Below are 19,735 nucleotides of genomic sequence, written 5' to 3' on the forward strand. Positions count from 1 at the left end.
GAACGAGCGGCGGTCAAGTCAAGCCCACAGCGGATCGCATTGCATCCGACTTGCGGCACGATCGTCAAGCTCGCCATGCTATACGTCGACTGAATCAGCTGAACCAGCAGAACTGAAAGACTGATGCAATGGCAAAACGCTGCAGTCCGGACTAAGGCAGCGGACAGCTTTTGGACAGAACGGCGCACCAGAGAAGCCTGCCGATTTTGATCTGCTACACGGTTTGAAACTTGGAGGACGAGTGATACTGTTCTCATCTTCCTGTCTTGTCAGGACAAGCCCGGACAGGGTTAGGTAGCAACAGGTGAAGGAGCGGAGAGGCAAAGGAATGTGTGTTAATTGCGTTTGGGAACGCGCCATTCACGAATGTGCATGCTAGGCTTCACGGCGTCGGAGTGTCAAATTTTGCTGCAGCTGCACAGCTGCGAGCAACCGTGGCAGCTGTGTCGGATCGTCGCAAGACACCTGGGCAGCCGCACTGTGCTGCCATACTTGGGAAGAGGGGGCAATCTCGCGTCGTTGGTGAAACAGGCTCGACAGGGGACGGGGCTTTACCTCGCTTAGACAAGTGACAAGGTTCGTCGAGATGCACCGCATTCCGTTTATGATTGTCTAGGAATTGCCTTGAAGATAGCGCGCTGCTCTGGTATCTATACGCGTCTCTCTGGATGGGCTTGCATGGCTCACAGGCTGAACGAGCTTGAAAGGCAAGCACGAAGGTGATGTACTGTATCTGGATCGGCGAACAGCCTTTAATGGCACTTTGGCTTCCGTGCTCAATCGCGTGGCCAGAGATAGTCCTCGGGCGGATGAGCGAGCAAAGATTCGCTTCTGTCGGTTTGCAGTTACCATCCCCGAGCTGCATATACGCGATCGTCCTTCCGCCTCCGTCCTTGCTTCCCTAGCTAGTCTGTTCTACTGAACACTATTGTGCGGTCAAATTTGCTTCATGTCCGTCGCAGGAGTGACATTACCTCTGGTTTCGACTCGATCGTGTGGATATGCCAGGCATGTGTGCATCGGTGCGGAACGGCGGTAACACGAGACGCTGGTGCAAGGGGAGTAAGCCACGTGTGCATGTCAACAACGCGCTCTACAGCTCAGAATCACGAATCGCCAATCGGGAATCACCAATCACAAATCACAAATCGTGAACACAATCGTGAACGTGAATCGTGAATCGTGAATCGTGGATCGTGAACACGGAATGTTTCTTGAACCCCATCTCGGAGTGCACGATGCACGAGGCTGTGATATGCCATCGTGAATCGCGCTGTTGCTTTCTGATGACGCGAAGGAAGAGGACACCTCTTGAAAGTAGGTGCAGATAGAGGGGCATTGTCAGGAGTAACGTTAAGTCTGCTTCTTTATAAACAGACATACTCAAATTGACAACCTGATAGAAGGGAAGTGAGATGCAACCCAGGGTTAAATCAGCTACACTCGAATCTTGAACACCATTTTTGATCTACGAATTTCTCAACGTCCAACATCTGTTCCCACCTTCCGTGTTCGTTATGATGAACGTTGCAATAGTGAATCGGCACGACATCGGGCTGAACAAGCCTCGACACTCGACCTACATCGGGAATCAAGAATGCGAGTCTGTGCTCTTGCGGTCCTGATCTTGCCAAGTTGGTTTCCTGCTTGTCCTCGACACTTGTGGTTCCTCCAACTTTGCACTCCGCTCTTGAAAGGACCGAAAAACTCACACCTGTGTGGTGGTACGTCTCCATGATCTTGCAATTCAAGTAGGTAAGCAAGTAAGCAAGCGTCCAAAGGAAGTCGCACAGTCAAGAGTGGTATTGTACGCTCGACCCCATACAATCATCGCTGACGATTGAGTCCAGCGCGAACTTTCATACTTGTGTTGCCTGCAGCCATGGAAGGTTGGATACTGCCTTCTTCCTCCTCGCTGTCGCCTGTTGCTACCTCGCCTTCCTCTGTTTTTTGCCTCTTTCTCGGTGTGTTGCTGTTCGATGCGCTGGCAAGCATTAAGAATCCATCTGCCACTTCTCCTTCCTCATCCGATGCTGTGATCGCCGTGGAATCGCGCTTTCGCCGGGTCGAAGCTGTACTCGTCACTGCTGCTGATGGTCGGAAGGTTGGGGCGGAAGGGTTCAACGATGGTGCTGGTGCGTCTTGTGTTTCCACTGCAACGGTCCTACGCGGTGTCGAGCTACCGCTTGTGCTGGCAGCCATGCCTCGACCTCGTTCACCTTCGTCTTGCTCTCCTTCCTCCGGCTCATCTGCTGGAGATACCTTTTGGGATTTGCCTTCTCCACCAACGCCGCTCTCCGAAGCATCATCCGCGTGAGCAGTAGTTGCTCCTTCGTTGGCCTCGCCGTCAGCATCGCCATCCGCCCTCTCTACCTCCCTCCTCTCCCTCTCGCCCACTTCGTATCCAACGTGGTTGCGCAAAGCACGGAACAGTCCGATTCCCTCACCCATCCTCTCGGCTGCATCCTTCGACATGACTGCATACTTGTCCCTCTCCGCCCTCACGCCTTCCAGTTGCTCGCTCAGTCTGTGCAAGGATTCTTCCAACTCCTTCCTCGTTGGCAGCTTGACGATCTCTGCTGCGACCACATCGTATTCCAGCTTGTTCTTTCGTTCGCGTCGCACATCTCGCAGCTTCTGTTTGAGTGCGTCGATCCTCTGCTGTGTCGCTTGCTGCTCAAGTTCGATCTCCGAGAGCTCCGAGGTGTAAGATTTGATCTCGACCTCACATGTTCCGCGCGCGATCGAGGATAGGCGCACAAGCTGAAGACGAAACGCTTCGAGATCGGCTTTGAATGATAGCCGCGAAGACGAGACTGACTCGACGTCTTTACTGGAAAGTAGAAGTGTGAGCTTTTTCACCAGACGTCGGAGTGAGCGTTCATCCACTTGCATGCGCTGTTTGATGACGGCTTCTTGCTGCTCGGTCGTAAGCGGCTGAATGGCTGTTCTCGATGAGGAAGCCATGATTGCTCTCTTTCTGTAGCTTGTAGATAGCGATGGTTTGCAAAAGGTTGCGGGAACCCGTTATCTTTCCATAAGACGTCCTAGTAGACGATGACGGAAGGTGTAACAAGAGAGAGGCACACATTGTCCATCGTTTCAAAGCGTCCAATTCGTGATTCCGACTTCCGTGCCTTACATCCAGCCCTTTTTTTCGACCCATTTTCTCAAGTAAATTTCACGCGTCACGATTATTAGTATCGTTTTATTTTTGAGGTTTCGTTTCGCAGAATTCGTGAGTCTCTCTAGAATCACGAAGCTTGAATCGCAGTAGACCAGCAGAAAGCTTTTCACGATTCGTGGTTGATGAATTGGCTTCCCTTTGTGTCAATAAGAGCTGTCTGACAGCGCCGTCTGCGCACCGTACACCGCGTGCTCACGACTCTCTGCATGCATTGGTGGGGAGCCAGCGTGAATGGAAACATGTACCCTTTGTTCAACTGCGTTGCTCTTCACTCGACCCCTTTGTACGATCAGCTGCAATGCTTTGGCCCTCGCAACGAGAGAGACAAGTTGTCAAAGCGTTCTTGAAAAGAGCGCGCTGCGAGTGTCTACGACTCTTGACGACACAAAGATGCAGCCGGCGGACACGTCTGCATGATCCGACTACGCTTTGTGTGAGCTGCTCACGGAGATGACTCGTAGAGCTCTTGCTCCTTGTCAGTCAAGATCGCTTCTTGTTTCGTCTCCTTCAACTCGAACCTTGCCGTTTGTCACTGTAGTGGTTTAAGGTGCTCGTCCAACCAAGATTCTATATCCGTTCGTTCTCGCAAAGGATTCATCCTCGTCTCTCACTCGATACCGTCGGCTGGATCGACACTCGTTGGTCATCATCTGGAGCTGCACTCGCTTTTTGGGTCAGCTAGACATTGCAAATTGTCGGCCATGTTGCTTCCACTTTTCCTTCAGCGCTGGATTTTACTCAACACTGTTCGGCTGTTCACCATCGTCTCGTGCAGCGTCGTGATCGGCTCCACGATTCGAACCCTCAAAATCAACTTTCAGCACTATCCACCAGCTCCGACTTCTGCCTCCTCTACTCGGAGCGCGTACCATCCTTCTACCGACATACCTACGACATTCCTCGGAGTGTTCTGGTCCACCCTACACCACATATCCACCTGCGTCGTGCTGCTCACCGTGATGGTCTCGGAACTCTCACTTCCCATCCCCCTGGTGCATCGGCTGTTTAAGAACACGCTCCCGTTTCTAGGGCCCAATTGGGGAACCGCATGCTTGGGCGTGCTGTTGATCTTGGTAGCAGCTGATGGGCTGAGCCGAGGTCAAGTCGGGGGTAGGTTCGCCGAGATCAGTGCGTGGACGTTAGCGAGTATGGGGGTGGCGAATGTGGGCGTGGGCGTGGTGTGGAGAGCCAAGGCTAAGGTGGTAAGAAGCTGGAGCGGGTGGAAGGCCGAAGTGGCCGAGAAGCTCGAGAGGCTGGCGGATGCCAAGAGGGATGCGGAGAGGGTGGTGGATGAGCTACCTTTTGTGGCTGGCATGGATGGCAAAGGAGGAAAACGGCAAGCCGAGCGAGGAGCGGTGCGGACGCGGTTGAAACGTCTCATCGGGCTGGCCGGGAAGAAAGTTGCTCAACAGATCGACAAGTGCCAGCCCAAGAAAGAGGACAAGAGGCAAGAACACGCGGCGGAGAACGAGCTGGAAAAGCGACCAACCTCTGCTCGCAACCTGTCGATCTTCACACCACCTCTGCCGTCGGTTGTGGTCAAATCGAGAGTGGTGCACACTCCACCTTTGGCTCCCACCACAGAAGCAGCAGCTGTAGCAGCCTCGTCAGCTACGACAAAGTTACCTCCTCCGCTCATGATCGCTCGCACAGCGGCTTTCGGACTATCTCGCAAACGTTCACCTTCTATCCACTCGATTTCATCCACATGCACCTGCTCAACCTACACATTCGACATGCGCGAATCTCAACCGCACGCACTGCCATTTACCAACACCCCGATCCTCACCACCACCGACAGCCCGCCGACCGCGCCGCACGAGCCTCTATCACCATCGGCTTGCAAACCAACACTCAGGACAGTCCGCTTCCATCAGACATGTAAAGTACACCACCCTTCAACGACGATCGAGTCGTTGCAACCCGTTCGCGATCTGCATCGATCGTCGCTCGAAGCAGTGAATGTGGACGGCTCCAACTTCCATCTTCTCACGCCATCGCCACTAGGACGCAGCCACAGTGTGCATCTTGCTCCTCCTCCATTGGCGCTCTCGTCGGATGGCACGTTGCTCCAAGGCGAACGTTCACCTTGGCTTGTCGCTTCGCTCAAAGCTGCCATGTTGCAAGCACAGGCCAAGGCAGGTTCGCACAAAAAACCCTTGTATCTCGGAAGCCATCGTTGGAAAGAGGAGTACGAGGCCATGACTAGTGCGCCTTGCTCCACAACTGGTAGCGACGACCACGACCACGACCACGCGTACGTCGAATCGCCGCATACTCAACGAAACCAGGATCCCATCCAAATGCCATCGCAAAAGCCTCAGCTAGACGCGAGACCGTATCACTTTCTGTGATTCTCCATTGCATATGCCATCATCGGCTGATCAACTCAATTCTGTATCCCCGCGCATCTGACTCTGTATACTAATCCCATTAGCTGCACGCTTTGCTTCGATTCCAAAAACGGTGACGCGACTAGCTTCAACATCAAAGACGCTCGTAGAACAACATATAAGCCTTGGCCTTGAGCACTTCGTCGATCGTAGCCGCTCGAACCACTGTATCCGAGGTATAGACCCATCGCCTACCATCGTCCTTGTTCCTTGGATCCAGGTCGTCATCTTGATCGGCTTGGTAGTCATTTTCGCCATCTTTACCGTCTCGTCCTTCCACGTGTCGATGCGCATGACTGTTGTGACTCGCAATCGTCGCGACAGCCGGCGTTGGCTCGAGTGGCGTAATGGGCGTCATTGTTGCTGTAGTAGGCGTCGCACTTCCAGCCGCGCTTCCGGCACCAGAACCGACGCTGTCCATCGTGTACACATGCGACTGCTCCAGTTCGTCCAGACTGTCCCAGCTAGCCATGGGTTTCAGTTGCGGTCGAGGACGAACGAGTTTCGGTAGCTGCGAAGCCGAGCATTCACTTTCGCTCGCCGTTTTGGCATCCGCTTCGAGCGAAGAGATGGACGACTGCGGCGCAATGTCATGCGAAGACGAGCCAGACACGCTGCTCGACGACGGCACGCTCGTCATTGCGACTGAGGTCGAGACGGGTGCTGCCGAAGCAGGTCGGATAGGTACCGACAGGGGTGCAGGCGAAGCTGCGTTGGATCGAGACGGCTTGAAGAACCCGAACCCGACACCGCCACCCGCTGCTGTTGTTGAATTGGCGCTCAGAGGAGCTGGCGTGTTGGATCGACTGGTAGGCGCAGAGCGTGCCACCATCTCCTTAGGCGCCTCCTTCAGCTTGATCCGATCCGACAAGACGTACGCCGTATAATGTCCAGCAGACAGCGAGCCCTGATGCACGATCACCGCGTATAGCCTGTACTCCGTCTTGGGCCTGCGGATGACTGACGGCACAATCTCGTGTCCGTTGCAAGAGTGCACTTGGGGTCCTTCGTGCAGATCTCCTCCTACTCCTCGACCTGCAAGGGCTGAACGATGATCGCCGAGATGCCATGACCACATGCCATGCTTCTTTCCCTTCTTGTCGCCGTGTTGCCCCTTGCGATGTATTCGACCATGCCGGTTCGACACTTCGACCTTGACATGGCGTGCGTCGACTCCGGCATGAATCGCCTCCTCCTCTGCGCGCCTTCGAATCGCCAACGGATCGCTTGAAGCCTTCAAACGCCCACGCCTGTCATACTCCTCTCTCGGCGGCGCTAGCCAAGGCGTAATGTCAAGGTACTCAGGGAAGGTCACCTGGTCGTCGATCTTCTTGAACCCTGCAAGCCCCGAGACGAATCCGCGTCCTGTGGCCTGGAATCGCTTGAGATGGAAAATGAGCACTGGCGGTGCCGATGCAATGAGATAGCGTTTGAGAGCACGTCGGGGAAGGCTCTGGGCTGATCGTTTGGGTCCACTCGGCTCCGCAGTCCGAGACCTCTTAGAACTACTGTTTTCGGCTTCGGTGTCGGTGCCTTCGCCAGTCGAGGCGTTTGACTCGTCCATGCCGGTCGAAAAGCCCGACATGTCGGTCTCTGTGCCCGTCTCGTAACCGTTGTTAGGCGCAAGACGATCGCCATCTCGCACTGCTGCTTCAATGCTGCTGAGACTCGATTCGGATCCTCTCTTCTGTTGCATCACCTGGCCATTGCTGCCGTTGGAAGCTGGCGCTGTCAAGGCAGAAGCAAGTCCTTGGCCGACACTATCGATATGCGAGTTCTGTGTCCCGGCTTTGACGTCGTCGATGGATGCATCGGCTGAAGTCATCGATATGGTAGGCACATCGCTTCGCTGAAGCGATGGATGTGACGCGCTGGATCCGGTCAAAATCGAGTCTACGCTGCTGCTCGCAAGGGTGCTTTGACTGGCTGAGGTCGAGATGCCATTGCTCGTAGATCGACTTGGCAACGTCTCGTCTCCGACTGCAGCAGACGCTTGAGTCGTAGCTGGCTTGTCCTCGGCGCCTTCACCATCTGACTCGCCATCACTGCTCGGCTCGCTTCCTTCTTCGTCGTCCACCTCTGCAGCAGTAACACCTTTGCGTCTACGTCTTCTGCGAATCTGCTCGCGTTCATGTGCGTCGGGAGGATTGGCCAGCCGCCAACAATTCTTGCACGCAAAGCTGTTATCACCGTCGAGCACTTCGACGCTGGTAAAGTGGCGAAGCGAGGCGATCAATCCCGTTGTCGACTGTTGCTCGCGCATCTTGAGGCGTCGCTTGGCCCCTTGCGATGCCGAGTTGGGTTCAAACTCGGCAGCCGGGTCGCGATGGCGCGCCTCTGCGCCAACCGAACGAAAGAAGCCGTGCAAGGGCTTGCCTTGGGCTGCTGCTGCCGCGACAACGGCGTCGAGGAGCGGCGAAGGTGCGGCTGCCCTACGAGATGCAGCTGGATCGGTGTGGCTGCTGGCCGCGTCGTCTGCCATGATACGTGCGATGTATGCGGATTGGCGCGATGTTGACTTGGTGGGACGGAGGGGTGGACGTGTGCCGGCAGCTGAACGGTGGCCCAAGGGCGGCTGTGGGCTCGTCTCGCGGCTGCTGATGTCCGCTGCTGAGGTGGCGGTGGCGACGCTGCCAAGCATCCTGGCCACTCTGGTTCCAGTGCGCGTGTCTCCATTGTCTTCGCCGGCCGATGCGGGCGCCGAGTCAATGTAGGACCGCGAGGCAGAGGTTGGTGCCAGTGACAGCGAGGCCATGTCGGGAAAGTCGGGTTCCATCTCGCTTCCCGAGGTGGCACCCAGTTTTTCATGACGCCCGCCGCTCTTGCGCATGCTGCGCGCGCGGAGCTGGAAGCGTGCACCGTCTGGTGAGAGCAAGCTTGCCGACTTTTTGGATTTGACTGCACTCGAGTCAGCATCGCTCACCTCGGTCTCACTGTAGCGTGGTGTGCCGACTGGGGTGATCGAGTTGGAGCCAGCAGCAGCCGCGGTGGCAGCAGCGGCAGACTTGCGATCCATGATGGTGCGTCCCTGAGTGGCGCGCCTCCAGCGGTCGGCCATGCTGCGAAGACGATCTCGTTTGCGTGATTTTGGGTTGTTAGCATCATCGCGCAGACTGAGGCTGATGTCGTAGAAGTCTTCGTAGGTGTGCGAGACCTTTTTGCAGCCTTCGCAGACGACCATGCTGGCGAGTTTGCCGCAAAAGAGAAGGTCGAGGAAGGGAACTAATTGGTCTTGGGGCAGCGCTGGCGCAGGTGGAAGGGCGTCTGCAGGAGCGAGTTCGGGTGAGTGCGAGACAATCTGACCGTTTTCCACATCCGCTGCAGTGAGTCGATCGAGTGGGATAGCTGTTGCGTCTGCATCTGCATATGGTGATGTTGCTGAGGCTGTAGATACTGGAGTGGATGCAGGGTCGAGCTTCAGGTTTTTGTTGGGTGGTGGTGGACGCATCTTCTTGATAAGGTCGAGCTCCTCCATGCGACAAGCGTCAAGAAGGTGACGCATGAGCTCGTGGCCGTCCTGCTGACCATATTCGAGGTACTGGTCGTACTTTTTTCCGATCTGGTTTAATAGGCGTTTGGGATTGACATTAATTGAGGCGCGAGATTTGTGAGTGTCTGTCCAAAACTTTTCGAGAACGTGGCGGAAAGCTGTGTTGAGCGGCAAATCGAGCAGATCAGGTTCGTATGTAGGATTGTTGTTGGTAGGCGCCGACGACTTGTGCTGTGCTGAGGCAGCCGAGACGGTAGGTAAGGGCGCATTTCGCGGTTTGATGGTGGCGATGGGGTCATGAGCCGGGAGGGTATGGAGAGATGCTAGAGAAGAATCGAGATTGCCGCTAGGATTGGGTGGGTGGTGAATTCGACGGCCGTGCTCGGCATCGCTGACACGAAGCGCGGGGCTCTGATACCGATTCGGCCATTGGGTGTGCCGGGTGTGTACTAGCGCAGAAGCTGTGGGAGTTGGTGGCGGCTCATCGGAGAATGCAACCGAGGTGGGAGGGCCGTGAAGGAGCAGACGAAAGTCGCGTGTATTGGCGATGGCTTGAAGAACCGAGTTGAGGAAGCAGGTATTTCCGAGGTTGAGAATGCCAGGATGGGAGGAGGGGTCGTACTCGACGGCGGGCTTGGAGTACTTGGAGCTCGAAGCGGTGAAGGAGCCTCCACGCAGGCCAGGGACGGACAAAGAAGATGCAGCAGAAGGATGGGTGGAGCGCGGGGCGTTGGTTGGGTACAGCGGATTGCCCATGATGATGCTAGACAGCAGCTTCGAGTACGGGTGAGTGGCAGTCTGTCTCAAGTCGAAGCGTGTCGCGGGAGATGGACAAACAAGGAGAGGATGAAGAGGAATTGCCGATATTCAGCTTTGCATGCCGATCGATAGGTAGAAGCCAGATGGAAGATGAATGAGGTTGAGTAACGTCGAGTATGTATGCCTGTTCGAAGCGAAAGGGATGCAGGGTTGTTCGAGATGCGCGAGAATTGATGAAGACGTCCAGGGGAGTGATGCAAGCGGCGTGGAGCAAAGGAGACGGAAATGAATGCAAGTCTATGTGAAGAGGTGAACGTCGATCCCGCCATGCAAGCTGGCAACCGAATTGTCGAAGAAGAAGAAGGAGGAGGAGGAGGAGGAGGAGGAGGAGGAGGAGGAGGAGGAGGAAGGTGAGGAGAGCGTGGCGCCAAGTGAAGAGAAAGGAGGAACAAAGAGTGGCGCAGGAGCTAGCAAGCCTTTTGCACACTGTCTGGGAACGAAACAAGTGATGATGGCAGTATGCTACGAAAGAGGGTAAAGAAAGGGTCGAGCAGAGGGCACTAGAGAAGTCAGTAGGAAAGAGGCGGGCAAGAGACGATCGCTTTGCGAAGGAAGCACCAAGTGGAATAGAGAAGCCAAGATAGAGTTGAAGCTGGGGTCCCATCAATCGTGAATCTTGATTCGTAATTCACTTGACCCTTCCGAGATCACGATTAACTTAGGTCAATTACGATCTGCAGCCAGTCACAATCGTGAAAATATCGTGAATCGTGCTTGCACTCACGACTCTTGTCGCGCTACACAAAGCTCACCGACTCGTGGCCACGCTCTCAGCCAATCGTGAATCGTCAACCGCTCATCTGTCTGTCTGCTATTATTATTTAATTCACCGATTCGTGATGTGATTCGTGATTGTCGGTTGTGAGCCAGAAAAACAAAGCGTACAAACAGACAAAGCACGAAGCCAATCGTGAATCTGACACTATGACCGTGACCCGTGACCCGTGACCCACGACCATGAATCGTGAATCGTGAATCGTGCACCGTAGCGCGCAGCGATACACTCACGACTCTGTGACTGTCACGAGTCACCCAGAACGTCGTTTTAAAATGAGCAGAGATCATCCCGAATCGCGAGTATCGTGGTGAGTGGAAATCTTGAATCATACTCACGACGAAAGTTATCGTCCCGCTCGCTACTCACGACTTGCGCGAATCAACGAGCAACAGAGACAAGTCACGACTCAAGCAGAGCCGTGCGCAATCGTAAATCGTGATTTCCGTCAAGCACACAGCGTGAGCACAAAACGTGCACGGCGGTCCGTCCCTTTTACTACACTCGTGACTATGCACACAACACCTGCCGAAACATCCTTCGTCCTGTGCCGCTCATTGTCTCGTCCAAACATTATCTTGATAATCGTGTTCGACTCGGACTGGAGCCCATATACTTTGCTTGCATAGCCATGCTTTGCCGCATAACCCTGTGTCGGCCACATTAACGGCGATGAATTTCCAGCCGTCAAGCCTGGTCCGCTCACGACTCGACACTCTGCTCCACCGCGTCCATTGCTATCTTGTTCCGCCACTTGTTTCGACGTAGACATGCTCACAGTCACTCAAGCCAAAGTCACGACGGGAGATGGGAAAGTTGGCTAGTTTGATTTTTGGGTTCCCCCTCGTTCTGAAAGGAGCGCAAAAAATGCATAATACAGGATGAGTGTGTGTGGTGAAAAGACGATGACAGTGCACAATGTTCGAACCGCAAGCAAGCTTAAAGCTTTCAAAAGTGACACCTCAGCATTGGTATCAGCTGCTGCCGCGCCTTGCAAAGATCGACTGCGTGTGAAAAAAAAAGATAAAAGAGTTCTCGAGACTGCCCAGAGACGAGGGGGGGAGAACGAAGCAGTCGGCGAGTCGGTCGATCCTGTTCAGCTGGCTAGCTTAGATTGCATGAGGTGTGTCAACATGAAGCCGACTGTCGATTCAGACCATCGTGTCTGCCGGTGGATCAATGTAGTGTAGGGAAAGAAGGGCAAGAATGCTGCAAAGAGAGAACCGGGACCGAGTCAAGCAAGATCGCTGCCTTGATTTAAGCAGAGGCCTTCTTGGTAGCGGGCGAGACAACGCTGCGGCGCTGCTTCTTGAGCAGCATAACGTTGAAGCGGTCAAAGTCCGACAGCGAGCGGCGCACCTTGATGGCAGCACGCTTCTTGGCCCAACCGGACTGAGCCCACTTCTCGGCAACACCAGCCTTGTCAAAGAACTTCTTAACGGCTGTCGAGCCAGCACCACGGGGCAGGCCGGGCACGGTGAGCTTGGTGAGCGTCAGGTGCTTAAAGGCAAACGCCTGGCGGGTGACACCGGTGGAGGGCGAGTCAATGATGGCCTGCAAAATTTCATGATCAAGTGGGCGAGGGCGCAAAGGTAAATGCTAGGCGTCAGTCTCTTGTACACCAGCAAACAAAGCCGCAATCAAGCACCTTGACGTCCAAGTATCCGCGCCAACCATCTCTCGGTCATCTATGAACCTGCCCCGTTGTCGTTTTCCGATCAGGTCATGCTGAGACAAGACCAAAATGGCGGTCTCTATCACTGCCTTCCCATCTCCCTGGCCATGAGCTGTGTTCCAGCATCAGCATCAGCCTAAAGCATGCCTGAGACGAAGACTCCTGCCTTTCCTACATGGGATGGTATGGGCGGCAAGTCCATGCCTGTGATCGCTGGATCTCATTCTGTGCCTGATTAAACATGCTTCCTAACTTGCAATGTCACGACCCATTTCAGTTCCCAATCTGTTGGACCCTAATCTACGATATAGGGTAGTTATCCCATGCTACGCTTGCTGCCATCTTTTTTCCTTTCTGTGTCGGTTGTTGATGTGAAAGTGCGTTTCATCAATGCGAAAATAACTCACCCTGTTCTGGTCAATGACCTCGACGATGACGGCGAGCTCGCCGGCGGAGGGGCCCTCCTCGACGAGAACGACGCGGCCAACCTCAACGTAACGCTTGAAAGAAGCAGGCATTGTGTATGATCTGAAAGCAGTAACGATGCAGTAAGAAGGAGAGATCGGAGACAAGTCAGCGAGGCTGATCTTATAGAGAGGTTGGTAACAGAAGCACTCGTCGTATAATCGTATCGCTGCATTTGTGTCATCTAATCAGCGTGGTGGGGCGGGGCGTGTTGAAGCGTGGCTGCAATCCTGTTGACTTCCACTAGACGTCCAAGCAATGCATGGTTGGCGGTCCTTTGACAATCCCCTTGCTATGAAGTGCACCTATTACCTAGCCAGTTCCCACCCTCCGTTGACTCGATTGTGCGATTGCAGGTGCGTTACCATTCATGCTTGAGCCAAAATGTGCCACCGAGCCATGCTCCTCTTCCTTGGGCTGCATATTGGGTTGGGCGAGATGGTCGTCTGATGCTCCGTGTGTTGAACAGGATGTGACAACGAAGACGGGTTTACGACGGTGCAAGTGCCTACACATGCACCAACCTTTCGCGAGAAGCGACAGTTGTAGAAAGTCGAATCTGTACAACGGTGATGCTTTGCTGACGGTGGTGATTGCCAAGGCTAGAGTGCGTATACGAGTGCGAGTGTCGGAGACAATGACGGTGCTGCTGCTGCTATCCCCAGTATGTTGGGGTCTACTTACGTTCTTGGAATGATGGTGATGGGCGTGGTAGAGATCGACGAGCAGCCAACGACGACAAACAAGCTTCCTCTGGAACGCTCACACACGCGCAAACTCGCATCGCACGCTTTTGACTAAGCTGAACTTGGCTCGCTGTGGCACGCGAAGCCCAACACTCCTTCTCGCCCAGCAGCAACCTCTCTCTCACCTCCCTTACAGTCTGCCAAACACCCGACACGCTTGCTCCCGGCCAAGAAATCAATCACTAATCGGTTTTAAGGTTTCATTTTGTCAGTCGTAAGGTTTTCGCGACTTGTTGCCAGAATTACAGATTTGAAATATGACAAATACATTTCAGATTGCACGTGACTCTTCAGCCACTGATTCCAAGAACCCAAACGTTTCCTCCTGGTCTCCAAATCAACTTGATCATGAATCTGGATACCATAAGTCAGTCATTGTATGGCTGTGAGCCTGCATGATCGTATGATGTAGTGAAAGAAGGACGTCTAACGAGCGAGTGATGGTGAATGGACAAAAGGCAGTGAGAAGCAGTTTCGAGCAGGACAGAACATCGGCCGACCATATCACGTGACTCAATAACTAAAATCAGTGCAGATGAATTTCATTGAATTCAAATCGCAGAAGCGCAGGTTGGCAGTCACAGGCCATCGATTCAGCCATCAGCAGGCCCTCCAGTCAAAGCCACCATCGTCGGTGAAAATTCAGCAACAGCATAGCGCAGTCTGGCCTTTGACCATGGCTAATGAGTCGTGTTCGTGGAAAATCAAGGCAGGCCAGCAGTTTCAATTCGAGATTTTGGGAAGGCGATGTCAGGGCAGGGCAATCCAGCCATTGCCAGCGCAGGCAGCCACGCACAGCATCTGTGTGTGAGTTGAGCGACTAGTTGTGCTCGCCATCAACCGAAACGTGCGGACGCTACCAACCGGTTGACCTTTCTCCACCAAACCTCAAGTCACCTCTGAACAGCGTAAGTATCCTGCACCGTTCATCGACACCGTGCACAAACCGCTATTTCCAACTACACAACGACTGTGGCGGCAACATCACCAACCAGTCAACAGGCACCGCAACCTTTATTTTGCGTTTCATCTCCTGGCGACAGAAACTGGCAACAATCAGCACTCACAGCCACCAGCACCTGTTCAGCGGCAACCACGATCGAATTGTCGAACCGTTCCTAATCATCTCGCTCTTCACCTTGTGTCTTATCCGTCACCACGGTCGTGAACTATCTGTCACCTTTCTTTCGATTCACAGAAAAATGGTCAACGTTCCCAAGACGCGCAGGACTTACTGCAAGGGCAAGCCCTGCAAGAAGCACACGTGAGTATCCCCGTCGACTATCAGCAGTAGCAGCAGCAGCAGTAGCATAGCAACCACCCGAAGTTGCTAGCAGTGTCAACAGCAGCGAACAAGCAAAACATCATGTGGTTCATCAACAAATACTCAGGCAAGGAGGAGCAGACACCCGAGGCTACGCAGACAGAGTATTATGCAGGTTAGACTTGTTATGGGACAGGCAGATTTGCGAGAGCTACACTGTGACTCGAAGCAGGCGTGTTGGAGATCATGTTCAAGTGCACTGGAGGAATGCTCTAGATCAAAGCACTGTGGTTTGCGCCACTCTGGCCATTGCACGATGGGCCATCGACGGAAAACTAGGGCTACAAGGATTGAGCATGTATCGCCTCTCCATCAGCGAGCATCAGTGATTTTCACAGGAGTTGGATAGGAACGAGTTGATGAGGAAGCTAAATATTCAGCACGACGATTGGGCCCATCTTGGATGAAAACTTGGGGAAGAAATTTCTTCTTTGTAGGATGTCGCACAGCATGAAACTGGACACGGAAAGGGAGAAGGATGTCTCAGCTGAGAAAGCGTTTGCAACGTCCTTGCCGCAGACGATCTCTACGTTGGACTGCTGCTGCGTTGCTTGCACGTATCTAGCAACTATCATGATCACATCGCTGACCTTCGCAACCTCACGCAATTCGGCACCAACCAATAACAGCCCTCACAAGATCACCCAGTACAAGACTGGTAAGGCTTCGCTCTACGCCCAGGGTAAGCGTCGTTACGACAGGAAGCAGAAGGGTTACGGTGGTCAGACCAAGCCCGTCTTCCACAAGAAGGCCAAGACCACCAAGAAGGTCGTGCTTCGTCTCGAGTGCACCCAGTGCAAGTACCGATCGCACGTTGCCCTCAAGCGATGCAAGCACTTCGAGCTCGGTGGTGACAAGAAGCAGAAGAACGCCGCCCTTGTCTTCTAAGCTTGTTGGTCGTCTTTCCGATTCCATCCTTCCATTCTCTTCTCTCCCCTTTTCGTCGGTCGAGTTCGGCTTGGTCTTGAATGCATGCATCGATGGATCGTGATCGTGACCTAGTTTCGACTCGCCGACATTCGCCCGTTTATGTTGTTCTTGGGGGCGTTTCAATGTTTGTGACGCTTTCATGAAAATTGCCGACTTGACTGTCGACGCTGTACTTTTTTCGATTCACCTGCGTCGAGAGGCAATACTGCCTCGTAAGCGCGATCATCACCACAAAACGAGGTGGCGGATCACTGTAGCCCCACCTCTCACACACTACACACGCAAAATAAGCATCTTTCTCTCGATTTCTCGATTTTCGGGTCTGCTCAGTGTTACGTGCTGGGTAGGATGGTGTGGACTCGATTAACCCCAAGGCGTGTGGGCGGGGATGCACGTGTTTGATGAAGGCGAAGGTGCATGCCTATAGACACGTTGTATTCACGCGCATAGTCAAGGGATGGGAATGAGTGGGAAGGATTGACTGAGATCTATGTGATGAGCAATGTATAACAGGGAGTTTCTAAGCAAAAGCGGAAGATTCGATGCCAGCCGCCTTTGCAGCGTTGGCGAACTCGGCCTTGACCGCGTCGGCGGCGGGAGCGGCCTCGGCCTTCTTCCTGTACTCTGCGAGCTTGGCGGCTTCGAGCTTTTCGCAAAGGGCGTCGAGTTCGTTGAGCTGCGCCTCGATGAGCTGCGGCGTGGGTGCCGAGGATTGGAAGTAGTTGTTGTCGGTGATGAGTTTGTTGAGCGCCTTCTTTTCCTTCTTAATCGCCTTCTTGGCGGCTTCCTTGAGCTTTTTCGCATCAGCTTTGGCAGCCTTCTCCTGTTCGGCAGCTTTGGCCTCTGATTCAGCTTTGCGCTTGGCTTCTTCTTCGGCCTTCTTCTTGTCTTCGGCAGCCTTGCGTGGATCGACGCCAGCAGAAGCACCATTGGCGCCAGGACGACCTTTGTTCTTCTTGGCCTCGCGAGCAGCTTTGTCTTCAGCCTTGAACTGCTTGATACGAGGGTCGATGGAAAGCGCCTTGTCGACGAGGTTGCGCAGACGAGCGTTGTCCTCCTTCTTTCTGCGAGCACGTTCATTTCGGTTCTTCTTCTCAGTGTATCGCTTATCGTCACGGTTGTCGGAGCCCTCGTTGATCTCCTTGTCAAGGTACTCGAACGATCGCCACGAGTCAAAGTTGTAGAAAAAGTCGTAGAACTCGTTGACCTGGTCACGCGTCGAGTTGGCGTCTCCAAGCTTGGGTACCGGTCCGTTCTTGGGCTCGGAGAAACGTCCCTCGCGCTCAAAGATGGGACCCCAGAGAGCGTAGAACTTTTCAGCAGCCTCCTTACCTGTGGGAACGGCTTCATCGTCGATCGACTCGTCAACAGAATCAAACTGGCGACGCTTCTCGGGGTTGCTCAAAATCTCGTGTGCTTTGGCGATACACTTGAAGAACGAGTCGTCGGAAGTGAGGCCCGAAGAGCCGGCTTTCTTGTCGGGGTGGTGCTTGAGCACCTTCTTGCGGTGAGCGATCTTGATCTGCTCCTGAGTCGCCTTCCATCGCAAAGCCGACAGACCAAGCACCGCATAGTGGTCTTGCGTCTTCCACTCCTTGGGGTCGCGGGCGAGGAGCTCCTCGGATTCCTCCTCGTCACCGACGCCGGCATCATCTTCTCCATTGGCAGCAGCGGCGGCGGCAGCGGCGGCAAGAGAATCCGAGATGATCTTGTCGTCCTCGGCAAAGGTGAGCTTGTTGAGCTCTCGTCGCTTGTGCGCGAGGAAGGCAGGCCCAACGGGCTGAAGGACGTGGGTAGAAGGCGCCGAGAGGGTACTAGCCGACGACTGGCCAGGCTTGAAGCCGGCAGGAGCCGCCGAGAGCTCGTAGGGAAGGTCGATAAAGACGGACATGATTGGGACTAGATGATGATGGCAAAGAAGGTGACAGCGTGTGTGCCGTCTTTCAAAATCTTTTTGGCCGTATTCGTGATTTGCACGTTGATTCGAGCATTCGTGATTTGTCTTCTCGTGTCGATCAAACCGAGATGCTTTCTCAGCAGCAAAGCGCCAACTCTGTGACGCTTCTTCGTGCTTGGCCTAAAATCGTGAATCACGAATCATGACATCGCGAAAATCACGAATAATTGTCGAAAAAAGTTTTGGTTTTTCAGATTTGGCACCACGCAAAACTCACGAACAAACGAAGTGGTAAACACTGATCGGGATCGGGAAATTGAATCGTGAATCGTAAAACATGAAATCACGAAGAATCCAATCGTGAATAATCGTGACTGTGCTTTGTTCGTATCTCTGAGCGCGAGAGCGTGAGTCAAGCTTCACAAATAGAGTCACGAGTGACAGGACAGATCTGAGCTACGCTTGGCTTGGCTTTCTCGCACAAGAAAAAGTGTACTTGGCTCCAGCCAGACGGAAATCCAACACTCAACTGCTTCTTCATTCTCGTCCTCTTGCCCTAGCAAAAGCCCTGATACATCATGATCGACCTCTTGCTTCTCCAGCCCGACAAGGGCGGCAATCCGCAACTCGTCAAGGATTCGCAAAAGAAGCGAAACGCCTCCGAGGAGCTCGTCGACGAAGTGCTCGCCCTCTACAAGAACTGGGTTTCGCTTCAAAAGGATCTCGATGTCGCGCGTCGAGATGTCAACGCCGTCCAGGCTGAGATCACCAAGCTGCGCAAAGCCAAAGAGAACGCCGATGAGCAGATGGCCAAGAAGAAGGAGCTCGATGCCAAGGTCAACCAACTCAAGCCTACCGTCGTAGCTGCCGAACAGGAGATGAAGACCAAAGCCATGCAGATCGGCAACATTGTCGGCGACAAGGTACCTATCAGCAATACCGAAGACGACAATGCCGAGCTTCGCAAGTGGCACCCGGATGGGCCCAACGCACAGGTGGAGAAGAAGGAGGGCATTTTGAGTCACCACGAGGTCATGTACCGCCTGGAACTGTTCGACACGGAACGTGGAACCAAGATCTCGGGTCATCGTGGATTCTTTCTCACTGGCGACGGTGTCGATCTCAACCAGGCGCTCATCAACTACGGCCTGGACTTTTTGCGTAAAAAGGACTACAAGAAGATCATGACGCCCTTTATGATGCGTAAGGAAGTCATGGCCAAGACGGCGCAGCTCGACCAGTTTGACGAAGAGCTTTACAAGGTGACGGGGGATGAAGATGACAAGTACCTGATCGCCACCTCGGAACAGCCCATCTCGGCGCTGCACTCGGATGAAGTGTTTACCGAACCCGCCAAGCAGCTGCCCATTCGCTACGCCGGCTACTCGACCTGTTTCCGCAAAGAAGCCGGATCGCACGGCAAGGACACCTGGGGAATCTTCCGTGTCCACCAATTTGAAAAAGTGGAACAATTCTGCATCACCGACCCCGCTTCGTCATGGGACATGCTCGAACAGATGCTCGCCAACTCGGAAGAGTTCTACCAGTCGTTGCAACTGCCGTACCATGTTGTAGCCATCGTCTCTGGTGCGCTCAACAACGCAGCTGCCATGAAGTACGACTTGGAAGCCTGGTTCCCGTTCCAGGGAGAGTACAAGGAGCTTGTCTCGTGCAGCAACTGCACTGACTACCAGTCCAGACGTCTGGACGTGAGGTGCGGTTTCAAGAAGCCCGGCGACACCAAGCAGACTTTCGTTCACATGCTCAACGGTACGCTTTGTGCTACCGAGAGAGCGCTCTGCTGCGTGGTCGAGAATTGGCAGACTCCAGAGGGACTCAAGATTCCCCCACCACTCCAGCCCTACATGGGCGGAAGGGACTTCTTGCCTTGGGTCAGGGAGTTGCCCAAGAACACGACTAGCCAAAAGAAGAAGTAAGAGAGGTCGACCACTGTTTTCTCGTACAAAAGCATCCCTTTCCTGCAGCGTCTCACCTTGGGCCGATTTTCCAGGTGCAAACTACACCCACACAACC

At 54.0% G+C, this 19,735-nt stretch overlaps 8 protein-coding genes across 8 annotated transcripts; 3 read left to right on the top strand and 5 right to left on the bottom strand.

Moving 5' to 3' along the window:
* Nucleotides 1–382: 382 nt before the first annotated feature.
* Nucleotides 383–1,079, bottom strand: UMAG_00858 (uncharacterized protein; the record flags this gene model as incomplete). Its single annotated transcript, XM_011388582.1, has 2 exons — nt 383–901; nt 975–1,079. 2 exons carry the CDS (start codon nt 1,077–1,079, stop codon nt 383–385), a joined length of 624 nt encoding a protein of 207 aa, XP_011386884.1.
* Nucleotides 1,080–1,827: 748 nt separating this feature from the next.
* UMAG_00859 (uncharacterized protein) lies at nt 1,828–2,967 on the bottom strand (the record flags this gene model as incomplete). Its single annotated transcript, XM_011388583.1, has 1 exon — nt 1,828–2,967. One exon carries the CDS (start codon nt 2,965–2,967, stop codon nt 1,828–1,830), a length of 1,140 nt encoding a protein of 379 aa, XP_011386885.1.
* A 921-nt stretch (nt 2,968–3,888) lies between these two features.
* Nucleotides 3,889–5,541, top strand: UMAG_12114 (uncharacterized protein; the record flags this gene model as incomplete). Its single annotated transcript, XM_011389180.1, has 1 exon — nt 3,889–5,541. The coding sequence occupies one exon, from the start codon at nt 3,889–3,891 to the stop codon at nt 5,539–5,541; it is 1,653 nt and encodes a 550-aa protein (XP_011387482.1).
* A 133-nt stretch (nt 5,542–5,674) lies between these two features.
* Nucleotides 5,675–9,826, bottom strand: UMAG_00861 (uncharacterized protein; the record flags this gene model as incomplete). Its single annotated transcript, XM_011388584.1, has 1 exon — nt 5,675–9,826. The coding sequence occupies one exon, from the start codon at nt 9,824–9,826 to the stop codon at nt 5,675–5,677; it is 4,152 nt and encodes a 1,383-aa protein (XP_011386886.1).
* A 2,095-nt stretch (nt 9,827–11,921) lies between these two features.
* Nucleotides 11,922–12,857, bottom strand: UMAG_00862 (60S ribosomal protein eL14; the record flags this gene model as incomplete). Its single annotated transcript, XM_011388585.1, has 2 exons — nt 11,922–12,218; nt 12,747–12,857. The coding sequence occupies 2 exons, from the start codon at nt 12,855–12,857 to the stop codon at nt 11,922–11,924; spliced, it is 408 nt and encodes a 135-aa protein (XP_011386887.1).
* A 1,895-nt stretch (nt 12,858–14,752) lies between these two features.
* On the top strand, nt 14,753–15,762 carry UMAG_11259 (60S ribosomal protein eL42; the record flags this gene model as incomplete). The annotated part of the gene is made up of 2 exons (XM_011389081.1): nt 14,753–14,814; nt 15,504–15,762. 2 exons carry the CDS (start codon nt 14,753–14,755, stop codon nt 15,760–15,762), a joined length of 321 nt encoding a protein of 106 aa, XP_011387383.1.
* Nucleotides 15,763–16,324: 562 nt separating this feature from the next.
* On the bottom strand, nt 16,325–17,695 carry UMAG_00864 (putative zuotin; the record flags this gene model as incomplete). The annotated part of the gene is made up of 1 exon (XM_011388586.1): nt 16,325–17,695. The coding sequence occupies one exon, from the start codon at nt 17,693–17,695 to the stop codon at nt 16,325–16,327; it is 1,371 nt and encodes a 456-aa protein (XP_011386888.1).
* A 584-nt stretch (nt 17,696–18,279) lies between these two features.
* On the top strand, nt 18,280–19,638 carry UMAG_11260 (putative serine--tRNA ligase; the record flags this gene model as incomplete). The annotated part of the gene is made up of 1 exon (XM_011389082.1): nt 18,280–19,638. The coding sequence occupies one exon, from the start codon at nt 18,280–18,282 to the stop codon at nt 19,636–19,638; it is 1,359 nt and encodes a 452-aa protein (XP_011387384.1).
* Nucleotides 19,639–19,735: the final 97 nt, after the last annotated feature.

The sequence above is a fragment of the Mycosarcoma maydis genome, chromosome 2 (assembly GCF_000328475.2).
Source record: "Mycosarcoma maydis chromosome 2, whole genome shotgun sequence".
NCBI lineage: Eukaryota > Fungi > Basidiomycota > Ustilaginomycetes > Ustilaginales > Mycosarcoma > Mycosarcoma maydis.